The following is a 20,212-nucleotide window of genomic DNA, read 5'->3' on the forward strand; positions in this document are numbered from 1 at the left end:
TTTGGAAAGACTGAAACACCTTAATTGTAAATATTCTTTCTCACCTATTACTTTTTAAAGTAACAAGTAACCTGATGTTATACTTATTTTATCGAAGTAAAAATGCTTACATTATTAATATCCCAGCACTACTTACGTGTATGACACTCCTCTTCAGGACTCAGTCACACAGTCAAGCAGAAGAGTGCGCTGTGTGCAATCCAGTAACCGAAACCTTTAAATAAAGTGTCAGTTTAGTTTTGATTCAGCTTTTGATTTGTCAAAACAGTGTGGTCTGGTGATGCTATGGTGAATGTTCATATCGCAAATGATCAGTGACTCAGGTTGGGGTTGTGAAAAGAGGATGGATGTTATTGGCTTTACAACTCATGAAGGACTATACATATTTATTAAACACAACAAAATCATCATGTTCTGATCAATTTCTTCAAGGTTAATGTATCGGCTTAGGATTTAATGACAAATGCTGGCCAGTCAATAATGCAAGTTTTCATACACATTACATTTTATAATAAGTAACTATATAACATGTTTTGTTGCTTCTTTTTGTAAGTAATGTAACTAAGTTACTTTTAAAAGTAATGGTCTTCACACTGCGTGGGAGGCACCAGCTCCATGCTTATTTTAAGATTCATTTTATTTGAATGCGTTTTTTGTGACATCAGAACAATTTGCCAAAATAGAAATTCCATAAATGGACTTTCACATGTTAACAAGTGTTTTGAACAAATGACATACAGTATAAGTCAGGTTTCTGCCTTAACCCGGGTTATTTAGCTTGTCCTGGTTTAGTGTGGGCAGCACGGTGGCGCAGTGGGTAGCACTGCTGCCTCACAGTTAGGAGACCTGGGTCCTCCCTGTCTGGAGTCTGCGTGGGTTTCCTCCCAGTGCTCCGGTTTCCTCCCACAGTCCAAAGATATGCAGGTTAGGTGCATTGGAGATCCTAAATTGTCCCTAGTGTGTGCTTGGTGTGTGTGTGTGTGCCCTGCGGTGGGCTGGCACCCTGCCCGGGGTTTGTTTCCTGCCTTGCACCTTGTGCTGGCTGAGAATGGCTACAGCAGACCCCCATGACCCTGTAGTTAGGATAAAGCGGGTTGGATAATGGATGGATGGAGTAGGTCTGCACCATGGATCTTCTTTAAGTTGTTACCTCTTTGATCAGGTTATGGATTTGTTGAGTCAATGGATGAGAGACTAAGCCCCCTGGTGCAGGCTTTGTGCTGATGACATTGTGTTGTGTAGCACAAGCAAAGAGAAACTGGAGAGGAAATTTGAAGAGTGAAGAAGGGCTTTGGAAGATAGAAGGATGAACATAAATAAGAAGACAGAATATCTGAGGTTTAATGATGATCAGGATTCAGATGTTAGCCTGCAGGGAAAGACATTGAAAAGAGTGTATAGCCCAAGATGGAAAATTAGATACAGAGATAACCCATACAGTGCAGTGTGGATGGAACAACTGAAAGAAGGTATCAGGAGTATTCTGTGATTGAAGAATTATGGCAAAAGTTAAAGATAAGGCTTTTAAGACAGTAGTGAGATCAGCAATGATGTATGGAGTTGAGATACGGACAGTAAAGGGAGCACAGGAGAAGAAGTTAGATGTGGCAGAAATGAGAATGTTGAGGTAGATGCGTGGAGTTACAAAAAATAATAATTTAATTTATTGTGTTTTTCTTGTTGGCCTTCAAACCAGGCCAGCAGAGCATAAGTAAAGAGAGACGCAATTCATCTATACTAATAAAAGGCAAAGCCCTCACTGACTCACTGACTGACTGACTCACTCATCACTAATTCTCCAACTTCCCGTGTAGGTAGAAGGCTAAAATTTGGCAGGCTCATTCCTTACAGCTTACTTACAAAAGCTGGGCAGGTTTCATTTCGAAATTCTACACATAATGGTCATAATTAAATCCTAATTATGTACATATATACGTCCATAGCCTGCAGCTCGGTCGCCGTGTGCCCACCTATGCTTCTGCGTGTGAGTTGATGGCGGCCGCTGAATTGTTTGGTTGTCGCTTTCAAGTGTACCGAAATGGCCAAATATTTTACACCTTTGGAGAACCGCCAATGCCTCTTACACATCTTAGATTCATAGGTGATGATTTGAGTAGTGGACACTTTGATGTTTATGAATATTTAAACTCTCAAAAGCTGGATGTGAAGTTATCGATGAAACCGGTTGTATGCTTACAACGCTTGACAGATGCCGAATGTCACTTTAACACAAGTCCTGCAAATACTAACGTAATTGAAAAAAACTATGAAACTCAAACCGATTATGACAGCAGCAATCCAAGCTGTGAGAAAACAGTAAAAAGGAGGCGTGTCAGACGTCGTGGTACATTTTCTGATGCAGCTAGACGAAAAGAACTTCATGACGCTGCCGCCAAATACTCGCAGGCAAATCCACAAGTTCATAGACACGCTGCCGGTAAATATTCGCAGGCAAATCCACAAGTTAATATCGGGAATGCCTGTTAAACATCTTAGATTCACGAGTACCGATTTGGGTATTTAATACTTTGATGAATGAAACCTGTTATCTTTACAACGGTTGACATACACGGAATGTAACTTGAACACAACCCGTCCTCCAAATACGAACCTGATTGAAAGAAATAATGATAATCAAATCCTTGATGACAGCAACACTCTTAACAGAGACAAAACAATTACATTGACAATCATTTTACATTATTTTTAAAATGTTTCCTTTTCTTTTTCATAACTTCTTTAACACACTACGGGTATTTTGCTAGTTATCTATAAATAAGCGTGACATAATGGTAGGACTCACATTATAAAGACTTTACTTCCTTGAACAGTAGAGGTACTGCTGCCCCTTTTTGCAGATGACGTCTGTTTTTTCCTTTAAAGTCAGTTTTGATTCTATGGTTGTCACCAGATATTTATCTTTGCTGATTGTTTCTTCTGGGTGAATTGGTGTTTCTGCTGACATCACTTATAAGTCCCTTAGTCTTTATAACATTTAAGTGTAGAAAAGCTTCATCACACTACTTATTAAAATCATCTACCACTGGACCATGATTACATTCTAATCACATAAGTTTACAATCACTGAGTCATCAGCAAATTTTAAGATGATGCTGTTTTCCAATTTGCTGCAACAACCATTAGTGTAGAGGATACAGAAGGGAAGCCTGTGGATAAGGACAGCATTTCAGACAGACGACCATTGACTCTCACTCTCAGTCCTGGCTGTTAAAAAGTCAATCAGTCATCCTAAAATATTTAAGTCCAAATTAAAATCAACTATATAACTAAATGCTAAGGACTGTGTGTCCAGTCCTTCCATCCAATCTGATTGGTCTTTGTGACACAATCAAAAGAGAAAGTGCGAGAGTGAGACCCATGAGGAGGAGTAAAGACATAGGAGCCACAATGAGAGAGTCGTCTTCAAAATCGGGAACCATAAAAGTGGACAGGAGGTGAGGGAGGCACCTCCAAATGTTAGATTAGTGTCTTTAAGGGCATGCAATCGACAGAGCGACAGCCAATCAAAAGAGGTTCAGACACACGTGGATACAGAGGAAAGGCACTGAAGGTACGTGTAGATAGCAAATATTTTAAAATGTATTCTATTACCTGTCTTTATACAAGAAGGCAGGGCTGGATTGTATTAAAAGCTGATGAGAAGTCCACAAACAGGAGCCTCATATGAGTCTCCGTGCCCTCCAAGTGGTTATAGAACAGATGAAGCAAAGTGACATCTCTCTATTAGACTGGGAGGCAAACTGAAACGGATCTAATTAGCTCTTGAGTTTTCTCAGTCACCTTTCACTTTCTGGGTTTTTCAAATGATTTCATAACCAGTGATGTCAGAGACACTGGTCCAAAGTCATTTAAGTTTTTAGGGTTTTCATTTTCAGTTGCTGTAATTACTGTAGCCTGTTCAATAGCTTTGGGACCTTTTGCTGTTCTAATGATAACCAGAAAATTAGGTACAAATGGGGCTGAGCTGCTCTGCACATGATATCAAGAGACAAAGTCTGGTCTAGGACTTTTATTTATTTTTATTTTTCTAAAAATGGTCTCTACATCCTTTTGAACAAAAAAAAATCCTTCTGTTATCTGAAACCACCCTCTTCAAGCTTTGCCACTTGCTCAGTAAAGTCAAACTACTCAGACCTTAAGCAGTATTCATTAAACCCATTAGCTAAATCAGCCTTAATAACATGGTTATTGTTTTTTAGGCTAAGGTTTTAATGACTGACCGCGTTAAGTTCAAATTTCTGTTAAATGTCCTTATAATCAAGTTTAGCTTTTTTTAATACCAAATTTTAATTCTGTCTGTGCCTCGTGTCTCAATCTACAGGCACTTTTCTTTTTATACAATAACTCTCCATTGCACCCGTCAAAGACAAGTAATAGAACAAGTTAAAAATAATTGGTATCTCTTTTTCTGAATGTACCTTCAGCACCTTTCCTCTGTACTTGCGTGTGTCTAAACGTCTCTCCACCAGCTCTCCATCTCTTGAGCACGTTCCCGTAAAGTCTGCTTGTCTGACTCTCATCGTTTTTGAGTTGCCTCTCTCGCCTTTAACCAGTTTTATACTTTCAGTCTTTGAAGGCGACCTTGTCAGTGTGAATCTTACGTTTTTCCTAATATGTCTTCACCAGCATTCACTCTCGTCAGTGTGTTAACATAAAGCCTGCTTCTTAGATTCTGTCATTATTTTTGAGGCATTGTTTTATACTTCAGAGTGTTGCCTTCAAAGACAGGACTCTATACATGCCTCATGCGACTTTACTCCTCTTCGTGCGTCGCACACTCACACTTCTGCTTTCGATCACGTCACCAAAGCCAAACTGACCAATCAGATTGCTGAGAGGGACTGGACACATACACCTTAGTGTTTTATTATATAGTAGACAATATTATAGATATGTTGTAATCTTGGCATCAGTTATTCGTGGAAACTAAAAAAAATTAAAATTCTTTTCCTTCCTTGCCCATAGCTTAAACAAAATATTTTCTACACTCCAAATTTTATATGAAGACGAGGTAAAAATATCTTTGGTGGGTCGACAAATGGTTTATGTGATTTTTGTCCTCCAGAAGCAAATGCTCAAGGAGTGGCCAGTTCTTTTTAATGTAATGAGAATCTTCAGTCCCATTTGCAGTACTTGGTGTATATGAACTGTATTTCTAGTAGCAGCAACATTTCTTTTAGATCACCAAGATGTTCCAGTTAAACTGGTGCTGTATATGTATACTTATAATATAAGAATAAATCACAAAAATAGATGTTTGCAATAATGTTAAATAAATGTTTAATAAATGTTTTTAATAAATGTTTGTAAGAGAAATTTTGTGATCAGAAGGCTAAAATGCATAAGATACACCCAAAAGCCTTCAGGAAGCAAAATCTTCATTGTCCAGTGTTGTCAGTCTGTGTAAGTTATTAGGGGTTCCCAGACTTGCTCAATATAATGAACTTTTTTTTTCCAAATTGAACTTGATGGACTGAGTTTTTAAACATGGCATTAATTCATTCTTTGTCTGTAGTACTAGGGTGTTGACATCTTGCCTGAAGAAGGGGCCTGAGTTGCCTCGAAAGCTTGCATATTGTAATCTTTTTAGTTAGCCAATAAAAGTTGTCATTTTGCTTGGCTTTTCTCTACATTCATTCTTTGTCTAAATCTACTTGATCAAGTAAAAGGCCTGTGTGAAGCTAAAGTCTTTCTTGGTAGAACTGGACACAAGGTAGGAAAACATCCTTAAAGATCATCGAGATACCCACACTCATACGAAGAATCACAGCAGGCTTCACTTGAGATCAGTTAAGGACAAGCAAGTAAAAGCATCTATAGTACATGAGTGAAATTGTAAACCTGCAGCACAGTAAGGCATTTAACATCCACCATAATCAAGAAGCAATGCATTACAAACTTAAAATGTGCTGTAATAAAACATCTTAATAAAATGACAAGTGTCCATGTATCTGTGAGTTTGTCAGGAGCTATATTTCTGTTATATGCCATTCGGTATAGGATTTTGTAAAAGCAGTGCTAATGTTTGTGGTACACCATCTGATGGAAAGGAAAATGGAAAGATTTTATTAGTACATGTATTACAAAATATATTCCAATAGAAGGTGCACTGTAAACACTGAATATGCAGAGGTCAACGTTAATTACTTAGATTTGAACTCATCTTAGACAGGTAACACAGCTAGTGCAATACAAAGTGACTCCAGAATCTAGCAATTCAATTTATTAAGTCTACCAATATTAGAAGATGTTCTACAACTCTCACACGAGAAGTTTATCGGCCGAATGAATTTGTAATCACCAAGCAACGTAACCTGCACTCCCTGGGAATGACGATGAAAAGTGAGAGGTACAGAAAGAACATCAAGACTCCATGCGGTCAGTGAACTGACTAGTAACTGATCTCTGGTCTATGAAGCAGTGAGGCAGCAGCACTAACTACTTTGCCTTTGTCAAATGCACACTAACAAATGCAGTTTCTTCTTTTTAGTCTGCAGTAAGTGAAGGGAAGCCGTTATCAGCAGTGCGGTGCTCAGCGAGGAGCCTCTCCCCACATGGCGTCTATTTAGCAGACAACACTCAAGCTCTGTTCCTGTGGGTGGGGAAAGCCGCACCTCCGGAGTTAGCCCAGTCTATTTTCAACATGCCTTCATTCAACAATGTACAGTCTGGGAAGGTATGAAGCAAAGGCTAAATGCATTGTGGTTTTATGGAGTTGCATCCCTGTCATGTTGTGCTTTTCTGCATGTGTTGTAAAAAGTGATTCTGGATGACGTTTAGCATGAAATGTGCTAATTAAAGACCGAATAAGATGAAGCTTTGTGATGCACAAAGATAATTATTCCCCATGTTAAAGTTAGTAGTGCAAATACCAATTCTAGTGAAATGCATTCTGAGTGTCCGAAAAGCAACTTTTGAAACTGAAGCAGATATTTAAAAGGAACTCATGACCACTTATGTCTAAGCAGCATCCAGTCACCTCAGGTGGAGAATATTCCTTTAGTTTAATATGCATGCTTTACATTATGTATCTTCTTTGATAAAATGCTATGTGATTGTGAATTCTGGGAAAGGTGCCACACCAAATAAGCTTTGATTGATTGCATTTCCGCAGTGTGTCCTTCCCAACCTGAATAATTCCATTTCACAGACTGTAAGAGATGAGATTGAGAGGCTTCGTCATCAACGATCACGAGACATGCAGGTACTGTAATGTTTTATTTTGTGTGACTGCCACCTTGTACATAACAGATCTGATATTCTTGTATAGCAATGTATTAGTAACCTCAAAGATCAAGCGTGGCTGAGTTAACCACAAAGTTCCTGGCTGAATTTCTATCATGAAAGGACCAATCCATTTCAAAAGAACCAGAGACATTATCAGTTAAAGGATAGGTTTGTTTTTTTTTCATTATTATTATTATTATATTTATTATTATTTCTTCACAAGCATTTTATATATTGTGAAAGGCGCTATATAGGTGCCCGACCCGGCACAAACAGACAGGGAGGCATGCGTAAAAATATAACAAAGATTTATTGTCTTCACCTGTGGGGCACGTCTTCCCCGTGTCCCACAGGCACAGCACAGTCCCACAAAGCACAAAACGACAACAAAAGGCACACTATTCTTCTTCCACCACTACTCCCAGGCAACTTCATCCTCCTCCTCCCGACTCTGGCTCCTTGAGTGGTGGCTGCTGGACCCTTTTATAGTCCACCCGGAAGTGCTCCAGGTGGCTGATTGCTGAGTTCCGGCTTCACTTCCGGGTGTGGCGAAAAGACTGCCCACAAGGACTCAGGAGTCCCAGCTGCAGCACCCCCTGGCGGCGCTTGCAGAACCCAACAGGGCTGGACCCAACTCCAATTTCCACAGAGCCCTGCGGGAAACCAAGGTACCGCTCCAACCCAGGGGGGCTGCCATCTAGCGTCCAGGGGGAGGTATTGCACAGTCCATGGCTGCTCCCCCTGAATATATATAGTGAAGGGGCGTCCCAGCCAGGCATGCACCCCAGCCGTTCGCCACAATATGCATTTGCCACACAAAATTGTATTCAAAAGTTAAATGCTTTCTATAAATTAAAAAAATATCTTGCCCGCACTGGTGCTTTACATTGTCGTCAATGGGGCATGAATGAAAAGCCTAAAAACTTACAAAATATGTCCATTTGTCAAGCCAAGACGGTTCTCGAGTATTGATCCATGCTTTCTGTGTTTCCGATGTGTGTTTGTGAAATAATCCTTTTTCTCATGGTAAAGATATATTTTCTATTCACTTTCAGTTCTCACATAAACACAGAAGTAAATCAAACCAAAACCAGCCACGTGGCATGAAAAGCTCACAGTGCTTTGGTCTTTCAAGAGGAAACCACCCACCAAGGGCGTGAAAGGTTGTTGTGCAACGTGATGGTCTGGATTGGCTCCATATCCTCTGGCAGCTTGAACCCAGAGCTGTCGATAGTCATGAGCCATGACAAATGAGGACACAAGCAGTCAGCAAGACTGAGTATGGTGAAAAGTGCGTCAGTGCTTTTATTTACAATATATAGTGTTCTAATAGTGCAGCGATCCATCAATAAATAAATAAATAAGTAAATAAACCATAAAAACAGGAGCTCTTCCATGAAAGTTAAAAATCACAATAAAATCTCGTAAAAAATGTGCAGAAATCAGGCTTCTTTCTCTTTTTTTTCTTATCATTCCCAAGCCCAGCGCATCTTCCACTATCCTCTCCTCAACTCCCCCTAGTCCGGTCTTGCAGATGGTTTTTAAATTTAATGGAAGGACACCTGTTCTTATGGATTATTTAACTATTTATTAATTGATGGAGCACAGCACGTCTGGAACACTGGTTGTTTTAAATAAAGACACGGAAGCACAGCCTTGCTGACTGTTTCTGTTCTCATTTGCCATGGCTCATCTCTCTTCATGACCATCGATGGCTCTGGGTTGAAGCTGCCGAAGAACATCCAATCCAGACAGCCACACTGCGCAACAACCATTCACACCACTGATGCCTGACTTCCTCCTAAAAGGCCAAATCATCATAAGCTTTCCATGCCACACAGTTAGTTTTGTTTTAATTTTTTTCCATGTTTATGTGAGAACTCACATGAGTGACTAGGAAACGTATTTTTATCATGAGAAAAACAGTACCAGGAATATGCAATAAAATGGTTATTTCCCTATCAATTTTAGTGTCCCAAACTTGTGTCAGAAACATGGAAAATGTGGACCAATACTCGACAGATGTCTTGTAAAATTGACATGTTTGGTACGTTTTTAGGCTTTTCTTCCGTGTCCAATACCCTCCGTTGTAATGTGCCATGTTCAAGCAAGGTTTTAATTTTTTTAAATTTATCGAAAACACTGAACTATACAACACCATTTTGTATGGCAAATGCTCCTACACCATAACTTTGACTTGAAAAATACCAAACTTATCCTTTAAGTGTTCCCCAGATTTTATCAGAATATGTTTGCTCAAGCTTACCAGCACAAGCCATTGCTTTCCAGTATCAGTAGTGCTAACATATGACTATTATGGACAAGATAAAATCTGGAAGATCCAAAGGGTACTATTTTAAGAGAAAAACTGGTCAGGAGATGTTACGAGGGTAGAGGCAAGACAAAATAATATTGAAAAAAGGGCAAAGGTCTATAGCTAAAAAGAAGACTGAAGTATCAAACCAAAAACGTTAATCAAAACTCATAGTCAACATTACAGGAATCACAAGCAAAAATGAATAAAAAGGATATAAAATGGCAGCACAGTGACATCAAAAAAAAGAACATTTAAATTAAACAACAATGAGGAGTGTCATATAAATTAGAGAACAAACAGAAAGCAAATAGAAAGTCCCAAAACTGAATTTGCAACAATGACAGTCCCAGATAGAGAGAGGAAAACCTGAAAGTTATCAGGAGCGTCTTTGTGTTTTTTTAATTTATTGGGCCTTTTGAAAGTATTCAGACCCCTTCACTGTTTTCTCAATTTATTATGTTGCAGCTTTGTAAATTATTTAAATTCATTTTTTCCCCGCATCAAGCAACACTTGATACCCCAGAATGACAAAATGAAAACAGTATTTTAGAATTTTTTGCAAATTTTTTAAAAATAAAAAAAAACTAATATTCCATTGACAAAAACATTCAGACCCTTTCTTCAGTACTTCGGCAGTGGTTACAGCCTGGAGTCTTGCTGGGTATGCCAAGACAAGCTTAGTACACCAGGGATTTGGGATTTTCTGCCGTTCTGATCTGCAGATCCACTCACACCCTGTCAGGTTTGATGGAGACCGTCACTGGACAGCTATTTTTGAAGTCTCTCCAGAGATGTTCGATTGGGTTCAAGTTCAGGTGGCCGGGCAACTCAAAAGACATTCCCAGAGTTGTCCATAAGCAACTCCTGTCAGATTGGATGGAGTCCACTGGTGGACAGCTCTAGTCAGTCCTCTCTAGAGATGTTCGATTGGGTTTGACTCTGGGTCAATCCAGAACATTCACAGCTTTCTCTAAACCACTCTTGATTTGTCTTTGTTTTTTGCTTAGGGGTTTTTGTTCTGTTGAAAGGTGAACCTTCAGCCCACTCTGTGGTCCAGAGCACTCTAGAGCAGGTTTTCATTAAGGGTATCTCTGTGCTTTGCTCCATTTAGCTTTCCTTCCACCCTGTCTATTCTAGCAGTTCCTGCTGCTTGAAAACAACCCCATTGCATGATAGCACCACCATCATGCTTCACCATCGGAGTTGTATTGCACAGCTGTAACAGGGCCTAGTTTCGTCCAGACATGACACTAATTTTGTTCTCACAGTCTGAGAGTCCTTTAGGTGCCCTTATGAAATCTACAAATGGGCTTCCCTGTGTCTTTTACTGAGGAGAGACTTCTTTCTGGCTCGGCTCAAATGGTGGAGTGTTGCAGTGATGATTGTCCAACTAGAAGTTTCAGTCATCTCTGATCAGGTTCACTGGAGCATAGTGTAATCTGGATGCCGTATAGCACCCGACCCGGCACAGACTGACACAGAGGCATGTACAAAATGAATACAGGCTTTATTATTCTTCAACTGTGGGACACGTCTTCCCTGTGGCACACAGCCCAACACAGTCCCAAAGCACAATTACAACACCACCAAAACACTCTTCTCCTTTTCCACCACTCCTCCTCTAGCTTAGTCCTCCTCTTCCCGACTCTGGCTCTCAAGTGGTGTTGGCTGGGCCTTTTTATAGCCCACCCGGAAGCGTTCCAGGTGTTTGACCACCTGGTCCTAATTGCACTTCCGGGTGGGGCTGAAGACTCATCCAGCCGGGCTGTTGACTCCATGGAGCTGGGACCCAGCTGTCCATCACAATAGTCAGGGTGACCATTAAATTCTGGGAAATGTAATTGCTTTTACTTCACTACTGGCACGTAGACTTATCTTGCTCAACTGGAAGAATCCAAACTCTCCTCTTTTAAGTCAGTGGGTAACTGATGTTTTATATTATTTGAAATTGGAAAAAATCAAATTCTCACTTAGAGGATCTGTGCAGAACTTTTTCAAAACTTGGCAGGATCTAATCAATAACATTTTAGAATAAGCTTTTAAAGCACTGAGGAAGCAGATTCTCTCCCCATTTTCTTTTCTTTTCTTTTTCTTCTCCATTAATCTAAATAGGGTGGTCCAGATCTAATTATACAATTTTTATTACACTATAACTTATTAAGTTTTTTACATAGAAAATCACCCGAAAAAATCCCGGACCATCGAGAAGTGTGCGAACTGATGACATGAAGAATTGTCTTCGTGCCGAACTGGAATCAGCCCCGCATAAATCAAACTCATCCAGGTGATCTGGATCTGCATAATTAGATCTGCACCACCCTGTATTCACTTATTAATTTATCTATTTACTTATTTTTACTAGATTTAAATTTTATTCTGCTGCCCATGCTCTCTTTCTCAGGGGTGGGGGTTGATTTGTTTTCAATCCTATTCTTGTAAAACTGATTGATTTGTATGGAATGTTGTGTGATTTCAATAAAATCAATAAAATTAAAAAAATAAATAAATAAACTCTGGGTCACCCCTCTTCTTCCATTTAAATATTATTAAGGCAACTGTGGTCTTGGGAAACTTCAGAGTGGCAGGAATTTATTTGTAGCCTTCTCCAGATTTTTACCTCAACACAATCCTGTAAGCTATGCAGCTTGGTTTTTTGCTCTAATTGGCACTATCAACTGTGGGACCTTCCATTGACATGTGTGTGCTTTTCCTAGTCACGTGCAATCAATTGAATTGACTACAGGTAGACTCCTGAAGAGGCAGAAACATCTCAATGATAATAAATAAAAAGGGATGTGCCTGAGCCAGCATTTAAATGTCCTAACGAAGGGTCTGAAGGCTTGAGTCAATGTGATATTTCAGGGTTTTTTAAAAAGATCCTTTTTTCGCTTTGTCATCATTGAGTATTGAGTGCTGCTTGACAAGAGAAAGAACATTTTAAATGACTTTAACACAGGGCTGCAACATAGCAAAATGTGAAAAAAGCGAAGGAGTCTGAATACTTTCTGAATGCACTGTAAATGAAAATAACGTTTGCTTTTGAGCAGTAGTGGTCGAGCATTTCATTTACTCTGTTTTGCTACATTTTTCCATACTGAAGTTCTTCCTAAAGGTAATATGTGTATTGTAGTGCACTCTACAATAAAAATGTTCAATTACGTGATACCATACTGACTACAACAAAGTTTGTCACATTTATATTTTGAAAGTTCAATTTGAGAAAATGCCTGCAAAGAATATTTCAACAGTGGGTGGTGATTCATTTTCTTGTGAAGGAGGACATGGCTACTAGTCATACAACACTTCAATGGGCACATGGAAATGACCGCTTGAATGCTACCAGTGTCAGTAGAAGGGTAACGAACTTTCAGGATGGGAGACCAGACATTGCTAATCAGACCTGTAGATGTTTCTCACAAACTAACGCTGTTCATCAGAGAGAATCATTCAGAGAATTGGCAGCGGAGAATGGAAGAGGGCTCTGTGTGGTCCGGCAGTTTACTTGTGGCATGGCTGAGCGGACTTCTACTGCAGGAGGATCTTTACATTTCTGGAATGGATCTAAAAATGCTTCAGTAGGGATGAGGAGAAAAAAGAAAAGCATGCAGACTTCATGTAGTTTGTCAGTTTTGAATCATCAAATTAGTATGCACATTAGTTTTTGTGTGACCATAGGAACAAGACATATAAAACTCTGAAAGAGAACCAAAAACGCTTCAGCTCACTGAAGTGTGACTGCCTTATTTTCACACAGCTAGCCTTGCAAGACAACTTCCATCCATCCATTATCCAGCCTGCTAAATCCTAAATACAGGGTCACGGGTGTCTGCTGGAGCCAGTCCCAGCCAACACAGGGTGCAAGGCGGGAAACAAACCCCGGGCAGGGCACCAGCCCACCCCAGAGCACACACACCAAGCACAATTTAGGATTGCTAATACACCTAACCTGCATGTCTTTGGACTGTGGGAGGAAACCCACGCAGACACAGGGAGAACATGCAAACTCCATGCAGGGAGGACCCGAGAAGTGAACCCGGGTCTCTTAACTGCGAGACAGCAGCTCTACCCACTGCGCCACCATGCCGCCTGCAAGACAACTTATGCAAACGTTTTGCTTTTTTTATGAAAACTATCAAGCTACTCTCAAACTTGTGCACTTCTTCGCTCAAGTATTGTACAATTAGCTTATTCATATACATGCTTATACATTGGGACATTCCAAGCAGTTGACTCTGTAGTTTCTTTGTCCAGTTATAAACCAAACTGATAATACCCAAAAATCCTAGTAGTCATAGGTATTGACCTGCAATAATGTCAAATCAACTTTGAAAAATATCAACTCCGCATTTTGCTCACACATTGCCTTAACACGGCAATTCATCATCACATCAAACGGGGTAAAATGAGACAATACGTGAACCTGAGTTTGTGCTCTTGTTGTATTGTCACTTATAAGAGGCTTTGGATGAAGCGGTCGCTACATAAATCCCTATGATTTAGTGAGACATATTAAGGTTTAAAAGAATGCTCCACCAAAAAATTATATGTTTCTATGTTACTTAACCCATCCATCCATTATCCAACCCGCTATAGCCTAACACAGGGTCACAGGGGTCTGCCGTAGCCAATACAGGGCACAAGGCAGGAAACAAACCCCGTGCTGGGCCAGCCCACCGCAGGGCACACACACACACACACCAAGCACACACTAGAGAGAATTTAGGATCGCTAATGCACATAACCTGCATGTCTTTGGACTGTGGGAGGAAACTCACGCAGACACGGGGTGAACATGCAAACTCCACGCAGGGAGGACCAGGGAAGCAAACCCAGGTCTCCTTACTGCAAGGCAGCAGCGCTGCCCACTGCGCCATCATGCCGTCCATTTACCCCATGTAGTTTTTTTGTAAAAATAAAAGAAGTGTCCAACTGCAGTCATGTCAGTTATAGGCCTCGGACAGATCTGAGCACATCAGACGCTATGAGGTCCATAAATTGATGCACCCTTCTGGAACCATTCCCCCGGTTTTCCTGCACTCAAATGCGTATTCAGCATTTATTACATTTCTAAACTATTGAGGTCTTTCAGTTCTGCATCCGAAGCACTAGTTTTAGTTTCATATATTAGAAAAAAATTGAACAAAATTTCTCAACATCTTGTATTTTATAGTATACGATTTATATCTGTGTTTGCCATGTCTCATTTATGAGACTGCAATTTTTAATACGTCACTCAACAGAGTAGTGGCTTTGTGGCTAAGGATCTACACTGGCGGTCAGAAGGCTGATCCCATATAAAATGGGAAATGCTAAGGAAGAAGACGAAGAAGAATAAATTATATGCTGCACTCAGCTACGATTAACACTACATATTCTTATAGACTCTGCATCAAATAAATCCTATAATTTATGTAAACAATCAAAATATGCAATACTACGCTCTGGACGTTTAGGAGCTCTTTAGAGTACTGTCTTTGTGGTTCTCTCTGTGTTATATCATTAGTACTGTATTATTTACTGGTGTACAAAATGTTTATATTTATATTAACGAGTTTATGCTCCAGAGGAATGAAGCACTTGCCCTCGGAAGCACGACGAGGTGTAAAGTAGTCGTTTGAGTCGCCCAGCTAAGACCTTCTCTGTTAGCCGAGTGGCTATGCGCACCCATTATGGCTCGCGACCTCACATCAAGTACAAAGAGAAGTTTATAACATTAGCACGACAGTTTATCCTGGTGAAGCTTTTTTTTTTAAATATAATAAATATTTTTTGCACACATGTTCAGTTTGCCACCATTACTATAATAGTACATTTAGCACAAAAGTGTACAGCAAACACGGGGGTGGGGGCGTGGAAAGTGGGTGGAGTCAAAAGAGATGTGGCTGACAGGGGCGTCATCTTACGGGCCTCAGGTCGCTGGATCTGTCCAAGGCCTAAAACTGTCCTGACTGCAGCTGGACTCTATTGAAATAAAATGTAGTCTGATGTTTTCATGCAAAAATCTCATAGAACTATGGTGACAAACGCTGGACAACAGCAAACAATATAAAAACTGTCCATGAAAAACATCTTGCATAATAATAATCTTCCATAAAATCTTGCAAAAATTGCCTTGCATAATCTAAGTGTAAATTTGTCCAGTCACATACTTATAATAGTGCTAACTAAACCACTTCTAGAAAACTTTTATTTTTAACTTAAATAGAATGCATTCGAACGCGGCCGAACACTTAAATTGAAGATCTGCCTCCCCCCTCATTCATTGGTTGCAAGCCCACTAACAGCCTATTCATAGGCTAAAATCGCATTTCACAGGGTAGCAACAATACAAAGTTCACAGAGAAATGTACACAACTAAATATTAAAATTTAAAGAAAAGTGAATGAAAACATGGCGGCACGGTGGCGCAGTGGTAGCGCTGCTGCCTCGCAGTTAGGAGACCCGGGTTCGCTTCCCGGGTCCTCCCTGCGTGGAGTTTGCATGTTCTCCCCATGTCTGCGTGGGTTTCCTCCGGGCGCTCCGGTTTCCTCCCACAATCCAAAGACATGCAGGTTAGGTGGATTGGCGATTCTAAATTGGCCCTAGTGTTTGTATGTGTCCTGCGGTGGGTTGGCACCCTGCCCTGGATTGGTTCCTGCCTTGTGCCCTGTGTTGGCTGGGATTGGCTCCAGCAGACCCCCCGTGACCCTGTATTTGGATTCAGCGGTTAGAAAATGGATGGATGGATGAATGAAAACATTATCAGGTAGAGAATAAGCCTCACACTTGTTCATATCGGAGATACTTCAACAAGCAGAAGGTCAGTTCACCCGTGCAGTTTCACTGACTGCCGCTGAATAATCCCAAACTACGCCGGATGTGGATATGAATATAAATATAATGACAGGAGGCAGGTCTACAATACAAATGCTTGGGTGTTTTCCAGAGTTGTTTATTCAACAATATGTAAGCAAAATTACACGCTTTTGTGATGTTGTGAGCATATAACTGGAGGATTATGGGATTTAAGTAATGTGACATTTTTTCATGAACGGTTATTGTTTGCCATTGTCCAGTTTTGGTTGCCACAGAATAAGTGCCTATCAGAAAATTTATCGTCTCCTTTCTGCATGGAAATGATTGAAAAAAAATTCTCGACCATCACTATAAATTACATAAGGTGGAATATTCCTTTAAAAATTCCAGTATACCTGTCAGATTTATTAGTGAGATCTTTCATTTCAACCAAACCATGTATCAATACTGCTGCTTCAAAAATAGGTGACGCAACAAAACATCTTCTGAAAATCCCTTCTTTACTTTTTTTATTTTTCTGTTTCAGCTGCTGCTGGTAAAACAAGATGAAGAATCTGAGAATCGTTTTAAGCACCTCTTAGTAGAAGACAAAAGTCCCAATGGCGGAGCATCCTACCCTGATTTTCTGTATCATGTTCATGTATCTGCCTTGCAACTGCTCAAATAAACCTCACAAAGCTAAATCTGTGCAATTGTGTTTTTGTTCCCAAATGTAAATCTAGAATACGCTATCAAATATTCAGTCACAATGAAGGTGCACCCACACAGTACAAACACATTTAGATCAGCACTTGCGTACCTGACAGGGCCCTGTGTATGCCCAATGATAGAATGGTGCCCTCTTAAGGACTGCTTTCTAATTTTCTACCAATGCTATCAAAATAGGTTTTGACCGTCCACCCCTCTGCACTGAATTACCTGGACGTGATGGTGGATGGACTGTCCAAATTAATGTCAGTAATAGATTGGAAAGCTGCATGGTCATTTAATAGTAGGAAGATCCTGCTTCTGCAGCTTTGCATTTAAGACAACAGTTTTGAACCGAAAGCATAAAATGTATGTTCTTTGTCTTGTTTTTTCTTTTCTGAACCTGCTTATTCCACATGGAATGACAGAGAGTTACAGCCTGTCTCTGTAGTACTGGTTACAAGGCAGGAAACGTAGCCTGGGTGGCACATTCACACTATTTAATACAAAGTGATTTTACATTCATCATATACTGTATGTTCATATAGCTTGGGATTGTGGCCTGCAGAGGGAGCAGCAGCTCCCCAGACTCGACACAGGCAGACAAGTTTTGTCTGTGGGAAACGCTTCCTAAATTGTTTCCAACATTCTCAACACAGTACAATAATTAGGCACACAAAGCACTTCTTTGTCTCTGACCTACTCTCTCTGTCTCTTTCTGCCTCCACTCCTCCATCAAGCTTCATCTGTCCCTACTGACTCTAGTTCCGGGAGCAGTGGCGGTGGTCTTCTTTTATCCAATACTCAGGAGCACTTCCGGATGCGGTGGAAGCCCGGCCAAGTAGGGCTCCACAGTCCCTGTAGCACCCTAGCCGGCACACATGAATCTCAACAGGACTGTGCCAAACTCCAACTCCCATGAAGCTCTGTAGAAATTGGAGGCACTGCTGCAACTCAGGAGGGCTACCATCTAGCATTCTGGGTCAGGTAATGCCCTCTTACTCTTTTCTCCTCTGCTCCTTCCTTTATGAAGGTGTCCTTACTAGGTAACAGTTCTGTTCTTTGAATTTTGAGTAAATGCAATGTTCTTCAAAATTAATTAACAGAAGGTGTTATAGTATTAATATGACCAGCCAACAATAAACCATCCTGATGAAGTTTAACTCATTATAGTCTAGTGCAGTGATAGAGCCTGGCAGACCATCAGCATAAGACAGAAGCAGGATTCATCTCTGGTTAGCCAGACTGCTCAAGTCCAGCAGAAGTTTGAAAGGTGGTAGATCATGGTGGTCAACTTCAGATGTCACAATGGACCACGTAAACAGAGATCTACTCCTGTGAGCCAAGTGTCCATACATGGTCCATGGAGGACACTGTGATAGCCCTTTCACAAGTAATGTTGTGGTCTCATGCATGCGCTGCAGATCCTCCAGTGTTGCTGTTACTTTGGGCCTTCCTGGTTCATCCTGAAAGCTGCAAACATTTTCCAGGTCTTACAGGCCAACTTATACCACAGTCCATGTGACCAAACAGCCTCAAAATGACCGACTTACTCAAGTCATTACAAGATTTGTTCAATTGCTGTACAAGCACTAAGATGTTCTAGGTGTACTGTAATAAGAGGACAAGCTTGTTCATCATTCCTGCCATAATTAGGTGATGCCCTCTAGCCAAGATGACATGAACAGTATATATATATATATATATATATATATATATATATATATATATATATATATATATATAAAAATTACTCAGACTCCTCCCTTTTTTACACATTTTGTCCTGCAGCAGAAATGCTTTACAATTATTTAAATTCAATTTTCCCTCATCAAGCAACACTCAATACCAGAATGACAAAATGAAAATGTGAGTTTTAGAAATTTTTTTCAAATTAAAATGAGAAACTGAAACATTATATTGACATAAATATTCAGTACTTAGTTGAAACTCTTTGGCAACGATAACGAGTTGGAGTCTTCCTGGGTTTGACTTGAAATGCTTCACACTTCTCAATTGTTGGATTTTCTCTCATTCTTCTATGCTTTCTCTCTCAAACTCTGTCAGGTTGGACAGAGATCATCAGTGGACAACTGGGCTCTTGCTGGGCAACTCCAGGACAATCAGAGTTGTCCTTAAGCAACTCCTTTGTTGCCTTTGCTTTGTGTCATTAAACTGTTGGAAGGTGAACTTTCAGGCAAAATTACTCTGAAACAAGTTTTCATTAAGGAGATCCCGGTACTTTGCTCCATTAGGTGGCTACTAGTGCCTACTGCTGAAAAACAACCCCATGGGCATAATACTGCCACTATCACGTTCCACTGTTGAAATTTTACCACAAGTTTACCACACAAGTAATGAGCAGTGCCTGGTTTCCTCCAGACATGACACTTAGAATGAAGGGCATAAAGTTCAATCTTTGTTTCAATATTGTCACAGCCAGAGTCATTTAGGTATCTTTTTGCAAACTCCAAGTGGGCTTTAATGTGTCTTTTACTGAGGGACTTCCATCTGACCACTTTTCCATAAAACCCAGATCAGTGGAGTGCTGTAGTGATGGCTGCCCTGGAAGTTTTCCCCATCTCCACATAGGTTCTCTGGAGTTCACCCAGAGTGACTATTAGGGTTTTAGTCACCTCTCTTACCAAAATCCTTCTGCCCATTACGCCAGGCAGCCAGCTCTTCCATTATGGAGGCAACTCTGATCATTGCAACATTCAATGTGGCAGACATTTTTTTGTAGCCTTCTCCACACAATCCTGTCTGTAAGCCCTGCAGGCAGTTCCTTCAATCTCATGGCTTGGTTTAGCCACAACTGTAGGGCAAGTGTGTGCCTATCCTAATTATGTCCAGCCAATTGAATTGACCACAGCTGGACTCCAAACAAGGTGTGGAAACATCTCATTGATGATCAATAGAATGGCATGACCTTGAGCCAGATTTCAAGTGCCACAGCAAAGGGTCTGTATACTTAGTTTATTACTTTTAATAATTTCAGTTTATTAATTTTAATAAATTTGCAAAAATGTCTAAAATCTTGTTTTCGCTTTGTCATTCTGGTATATGGAGTATTGCTTGATGAAGGAAAAATATTAATTAAAACCATTTTAAATGCAAGACTGGAAAATAAAAACTGCCAAAAGTAAAGAAGTCTGAATGCACTGT

The 20,212-nt window shown here is 40.3% G+C and overlaps 1 protein-coding gene across 1 annotated transcript in view; it reads left to right on the forward strand.

Moving 5' to 3' along the window:
- si:dkey-13n15.2 (protein transport protein Sec24C) overlaps positions 1-17,043 on the forward strand; it is a 92,777-nt gene extending 75,734 nt beyond the window's left edge. The window contains exons 19-21 of the mRNA XM_039768422.1: positions 6,512-6,697; positions 7,136-7,225; positions 16,887-17,043. Coding sequence (XP_039624356.1) covers positions 6,512-6,697; positions 7,136-7,225; positions 16,887-17,027 — 417 coding nt within the window. The 3' untranslated portion in view covers positions 17,028-17,043. The remainder of the gene's footprint in view (positions 1-6,511; positions 6,698-7,135; positions 7,226-16,886) is intronic.
- The last annotated feature ends 3,169 nt before the right edge of the window (positions 17,044-20,212 follow it).

Source organism: Polypterus senegalus, chromosome 11, assembly GCF_016835505.1.
Source record: "Polypterus senegalus isolate Bchr_013 chromosome 11, ASM1683550v1, whole genome shotgun sequence".
Taxonomy (NCBI): Eukaryota; Metazoa; Chordata; class Cladistia; order Polypteriformes; family Polypteridae; genus Polypterus; species Polypterus senegalus.